At 37.4% G+C, this 6,642-nt stretch overlaps 1 protein-coding gene across 2 annotated transcripts in view; it reads left to right on the plus strand.

Annotated features, from left to right (window-relative positions):
- Positions 1-294: 294 nt before the first annotated feature.
- Positions 295-6,642, plus strand: part of il13ra1 (interleukin 13 receptor, alpha 1) — a 43,783-nt gene continuing 37,435 nt past the window's right edge. Inside the window, exons 1-2 of one of the 2 annotated variants that reach the window (XM_076288469.1) lie at positions 295-587; positions 946-1,124. In XM_076288469.1, the coding sequence (XP_076144584.1) occupies positions 497-587; positions 946-1,124 (270 nt within the window). In that variant the 5' untranslated portion in view covers positions 295-496. The remainder of the gene's footprint in view (positions 588-945; positions 1,125-6,642) is intronic. The other variant, XM_076288470.1, reaches the window with a different exon arrangement.

Genomic DNA, 6,642 nt, shown 5'->3' on the forward strand with positions numbered 1-6,642 from the left:
TTTCTAAACCCTGTGTGATGAGTCAGGGGAACAAAAGACCACCATTAAAAAGAAAAAGAAAAAACGTGTGTGTCCTGTTTCATCCTTAACCAAGCCACGTGTAAGCTATTAAAGTTGTACATGTTTCTTTGCTTGCTTGTTTGTTTGTTAAATACTTTTAATCTTAGTCTTGTTCATTTAGAAACGGATTGACCGCAGATGCAAAGCAAGCTTTGGTAGCCTACAACTCATGGTTTTATTCTGACGCGAAAGGGTTAAGACTGGGAACTCCGCCTTTTGCGCTCTGCCAGTTGCTCAACACGGACAAGGCTCTCAGTTCGGGATAGCTGTCATCTGAGGCTACACCTTTTGAACGGAGCTGTGTTTGCGGTTCGTGAAATATTAGGACTGTTCACATCCCTTCCTTGGATTCAGATCTAGCTTTCTCATTTCTGTAGCCTACTTTGAGGAGCTTATCCACGCTCCCTTCCTGGGTTTGGGAATTTCCCTGTTTGGAATGCGCGACGTGACCATGTCTTTCCTGTACTGGAATATTTCCATCGTCCTGTCGTTCTGTTGCGTTTGCATGACAGTTGGAGAGGAAGCAGGTGAGACACGAGCTCACAATTTCACTGTTGTAACTATTAAGGCTTAGACGACTTAAACTATGTATAGGTTTAGACGACTTGAGCAAACTGTGTTGTTTTGGGAATGACGTTTGTGGAAAAGCAAAAAGAAACCCGAACAAACGTCAAGTCACCACTTCCCCGAAAGCCACTGACGTCACTCATAAACCAACATTTTCAGCAGCCTTGGCTGTCTAAGATATCTAACAGAGTAACCTCCCGATGGAAGCTCGTAGTATTTGTGTTGTGTTTAGTTGTAGACTGCAGTAATGCTATATGGCATCGATATCCTGATTAGCCTAGTAAGCGTAACTGTCCGTTCTTCATTGACCACATGTAGGCTACACTCAACACTGGTGGTGTTTTGCAGGTGAGCTACCTGCACCTGTGGATGCAAAGATACTGTGGGAATCGCCGTTTTGCCCCACGATCAACTGGACCAAGCCAAATATTTCGGAAAAGTGCGTGGTTAATTATACGATCGAAGAAAAGCGGCCTGGGCAGCGCACTGATCAGCAGGTGAGTACTTCAAGTCAAGTCTGATTACAAAAAACTAGCGTTTAACCTATAGACTTGTAACTTGTTGACATGCCCCAGCACGGCACGACGGGTTCCAGGTAGTCTGCAGACGTTCTTGGACCGTGTGCTGCTTGTCGTTTCGTGCCATATCCTGTCAGCTTTCTAGGCCTATATTCCTGGAAGCTGGAGCGAGCAAACAACGTGAGCCACCGGTAGGGTTGCAAAATTCCGGGAATTTTCAAAGTTGGAAACTTTCCATGGGAATTAACGGGAATATATGGGAATTAACAGGAATACACAGGAATTAATGGGAATGAACTGGGAATTTTTAATATGGTAGTTAGTCTATAACAGGAACTTAAATGTAGTGGACAAAACCCCATCTTGCAGTCTAATATTAGTTAAAACAACCTGATTTAATACAATTTCAGTCGAATTTCTACCCTGCACATATGTCAATCATATGCACACAGCAATCGGCATAGGCTGCTAGACATAAAGGAAACCTATGATGCGTTCATATGCAGGGGAAAAAATGTTCCAACCAATCGGATTTTGTTGTTGAGTGGTGTGGTGTATCTTGGGCAGTTCAGTATTGCTAGTTTAGCACGCTAGTAAACCATAGGCAAAGAATGGGATTCCCGCTAGCATGCTAGCTAGCTTTGTATGCTAAGCTAAGCGAAAATACCAACATACAATTCATATTGCTTATTACGAAACAAAATGTTAATGTTTGTATACGAAACAGTTTGTATGAATTACCCAAAATTATATATATATATATATATATGGGTGATTCTTCAATTGGGGGCAATTTTGCCATCTCAAATTTTAAATGATAAAATCAGGAAAAATTTGGTTTAAATTATGCCAAGACAATGCTTACATACTTGCATATGAAGGTATAATGCTGGCCACAACCGAGTTTAAATATATTTAAAATAATTTATATTTATTTGCCATAATTGTCAAATGTCATTCCCATCACAACATCAAAAACTTGAAAATTAAATAAAATTATATAACAAGGAGATAATTTAAAGTTATTCATGTTGTAAACATTGTTAACCATCAACAATAAGTATAAATTCAAAATGTTCACATTCAGCAAATTACATTTATTTTGATATTCTTACCATCAAAATGTGATTTTCTGTGTTCAACAAAGTAGACTTTTGTTTAATTTCTGGAAAAGTAGTTTTAGATATTTTTTCTTTGAATATGTGGATAAGTATTTCATTAAGCTTTTCATGTAGCAGCTCAATATTGACGATAAAGCTATTTTTTAAAGTATTTTTACTGTAAATTAAGTAACGTCGCGGTAATGACATGCTGTTCTGGTAATGACATAGTGTTTTGGTAATGACAAGCAATGAAAAAATGGGAATGTTTGAATAAACAAAAATAGGGACAAAACTAAACCCAGAAATCTAGAGAATCACATGAAACAATGGCATAAAACAGCAGAAAATATGAAAATACAGACCATAACTATATTGAGATTATTACCGGTAGGAAAAAGATGGTATGGTTTAACAATGCATATTTCAGGCCTAAAATGAAACCTCCTTGAAATATGGATTATTTATGTTTTTTTTCTTTTTGTTGTTTAATCTGCATCCCTAGGAAGATACAAATAAATGTTTCATGGCAACTGGTCATTGACAATTCTTAGGTATACTTCCAATGTTAAATGCGTGCTAGAGTGGACATCTGTAAAAGTTAAGGTTAAGTCAGTATAAGGTTAAATATTTGCATAAAATATTTGTAGGCCTAGCATGTATTATTGTTCCTTGACTGACTTGAAAGAGGTCTTCCTATACTTTTCCCCTGTATTCTCTAGACCTTTCTGCTAATGTCTTGGGAGTCATGCTGGTTGAAAAAAATAGGGTAAATTAGTTTTAGGAAGTAAGGTATCTCACTTGAGTTTCATTGGAACATCACACCATTAGGCTTCTTAAGCTTAATTTCTAAACAGATGATAAAATATAGATGGTGAAACAGAAAACTTGTCATTACCGCCATCACCATCACGACAAGTTTTGTGTTGGTAATGACGGTTGCGGTAATGACATTTTTCATCTTATTTCAGGAAAAAAGATGCTAGGTCATGGATTTGCTAACATCATTCATCAGCTAGTACAACATGAACTTTAAATACACATAAATAATGTGAATATTTCATTTTTTTCATAAAAATATTGCTGCAACAGCATTTATGGTAATGACGCTGAATAAGTCTACTCCATGATCAGAAGGAACACATGATTAAATGACTTACTTTTTCAGACATCAGATATCACTCTTTTCTCATGGCTGACATGTGCTTCCCTGTCACTATTCATTTCCATGGTTACAGCACAAACAAGTCTTATCCTAAAAAAATCCTAGTAGTAATCATAGACTGTCGTGGTAATGACTGTATTGTTGGGGGACAATACTAAATTGTTAAAAATATTCACAAATTGTATAGATGTAAACCAAAATAATGCATAAAATGCATTTTTAAGTTACTATTTAAACATATGTTGTGAGTTTTTAATGAAATGATAACATTTAATCACATTATAAGAGCAGAAAAGTTTGAAAGTCTGGGTTGGGGACAAGGCCTAAGTAGCCAAATATTGGTGTTAAAAACAATTTTAAAAATATAAATCATAAAGATTTTAGTGTATTACTTTTTTTGGTGGTGCGATAAACATTTTTTGAAATAACTAAACTATTTATTTTGTAATATAGTATTTCTAACATGAATTTATAACCTGGGGACATAAAAGTTCCCCTAATTGAAGAATGACCCATATATAAATATATATATAGCTATATAGCGGCTTAATTGATTGTGCAAAGTTTTTTCAAGCAGCTTGGACATTGTTGGGAGTATAGCTAGGTCTATTAGAGACCAGACAAGGGTTGTCAGCTTTAAAAATCGGTGTGATTTGGGCTGTTTTCCAGCTGGAGGGGAAAATGGACAGCCTGATACAGAAATGAATTAAGTGATGGAGAAGAGGTATAAGGCTGTTAGCATGGGTCTTCAAAAACACAGTATTTAAGCCATAGCTATCATGGCTGTTAGCATGGGTCTTCAAAAACACTGTTTAAGCCATAGCTATCACGGCTGTTGGAGTTTTTTTAGAGTGTTCACATTCTTTATGAGATCATCTTGTGTGATCTCAAAGAAAGAAAACATATCAGTTGTTGAGGATAGGGGGGGAAAGGAATGGGAAATAGGAAACTGATGGTATGAAGTATTCGTTAAAGGCATTTGCAATCTTTTCAGAGTCAGAGATTAGACTGCCATGGATGGCAAGATGACATCACCACACACCAGCCAAGGAATCTACTGACAGATTAGCCACATACTGTGTGTGCAAATTCAATATATTTATTGCACTGGGAATAAAGGACTTTTTAGTCCTATTGCACTTATAAAACGTGACTCTTAGGGCATTTTCACACCTGAAAGTGCGGACCAAGGTCTGGACCAACGCTTGTGTTTAGTTACATTGAATACATTTGATCTGGTTAGTTAAAGCTGCAGTTGGCAAGTCTGACAGATTGAGGGGACTTAATCAAAATTTTGAATATTTACAACCCTCCCCCACTACCACCGAGCACCCTCTCATCGAGTTTGTGCTCGTCAGTACGCACCAGACTGTGATTGACAGTCAGATCTCACACAGCCCTGCTCTGATTGGACCAGAAGAACCGGGAGCTCTGGATTTTTGCAAAACAAATAACAGACTGTAGGTGGAGGTAGAAGTGCAGGTTTTTTTCTAAAACTGGCTGATTTATGTTGTTCTGTCGGAGCATAGTGTTGGTTTCGGTGAATATGATCAAAAAATCTTGCCAACTGCAGCTTTAATGGTTTCACATTGCAATTTTTCTAGCGCACTTAAGAACTTTGCATGACATCCCTGCATCTTGTCGTTACCACCTACGTGCGCTGCGTCGCCCTTTGATTGCTTTGTTAACAGGCATGCGTCTGACGTTGACATGTTGTCAATTCAGTGGGCTTTTTCTCATGGCTTCACGTACCTTAACATACTGCTGCCACAGATTTATTTTAGGCTTCAGAATTCAGATAGCATTGTTCTGCTGGCCTTTGGATCCCTTCTCTCTTACCCTCTCAAAAATGTTGTAGGTATTTTAATACATTTTTTTCAAATTGACTTTTAGACCATATTGTCAGACTTCTAACTCGAATTCTAATTATATAGGCTATATGATCTCCTCCTCTCCATCTGCAACTTCCTGTAATTGGTCCGAAAGTCCGAACCATCCGAAAAGTGTCTTTTTGTGAAATTTTGATGTTTTGATATTTGACCTTTGACCTTTGATATAGTGGAGAGAGAGAGAGATGCAGCACTGGTCTATATAGTGGAGAGAGATGGAGCACTGGTCTATATAGTGGAGAGAGAGAGAGATGGAGCACTGGTCTATATAGTGGAGAGATGGAGCACTGGTCTATATAGTGGAGAGAGAGAGATGGAGCACTGGTCTATATAGTGGAGAGAGAGATGGAGCACTGGTCTATATAGTGGAGAGAGATGGAGCACTGGTCTATATAGTGGAGAGAGAGATGGAGCACTGGTCTATATAGTGGAGAGAGAGAGAGATGGAGCACTGGTCTATATAGTGGAGAGAGATGGAGCACTGGTCTATATAGTGGAGAGAGATGGAGCACTGGTCTATATAGTGGAGAGAGATGGAGCACTGGTCTATATAGTGGAGAGAGAGAGAGATGGAGCACTGGTCTATATAGTGGAGAGAGATGGAGCACTGGTCTATATAGTGGAGAGAGAGAGAGATGGAGCACTGATCTATTCACTGTGATAAATATAAAGACATAAGAGATGCAGCTTTCCCTAGTCTTAAAACATATTACCCAAACTTTGAAGCCATGGTCACACATGAAAAACTGGCTATCCTCTCAGGAGAGGGACATTCAGCCCCTCTAGCAGCAAGATACATTTCACACTGTCATAAGCTGAAAGACTCTAGCGTAACTTATTTTATTTCATGTATATTTATATTCTTATTTCTATGGAGAATAGAGTACATGTATAAGTGTGTATTAGGGCTGTCAAACGATTAAAACTAATTAATCTCATAATTTGGAATTAATTAGTCTAGATTAATCATGATTTAAAAAGTACATTTTCTCCCTAAAGACTAAAGCTTCTTAAATGGCATATTAAATACAACATAAATCACTAAATTAATGAGTAACCACAAATATAAAAAGTAAAACACTTTTATATTATTTAAATGATAATACTGACACAGTACCGTAGTTTTGTTTTAAAGTATTCATTTCTTAAGACATACTACTCATTTGATGCTGTTTAACTCATTAGTAAATAGTGCACTGTCCCTTTAAGCCATTTTGTCCACACATTCTCATAATGATCTTTTTTTACCAGCTCCATTCAAATATAGCTATGGCTAGCCCACAAACTCTAACACTGTTTGTGCCACATGTATAGCACAATATTAATAATGATAAGCATGATGT

This window comes from Alosa pseudoharengus, unplaced genomic scaffold (assembly GCF_046254945.1).
Source record: "Alosa pseudoharengus isolate Yale_2024_CS ecotype anadromous, Long Island Sound unplaced genomic scaffold, YU_APseudo_1.1 YU_APseudo_1.1_scf_17, whole genome shotgun sequence".
NCBI classification, from domain to species: domain Eukaryota; kingdom Metazoa; phylum Chordata; class Actinopteri; order Clupeiformes; family Clupeidae; genus Alosa; species Alosa pseudoharengus.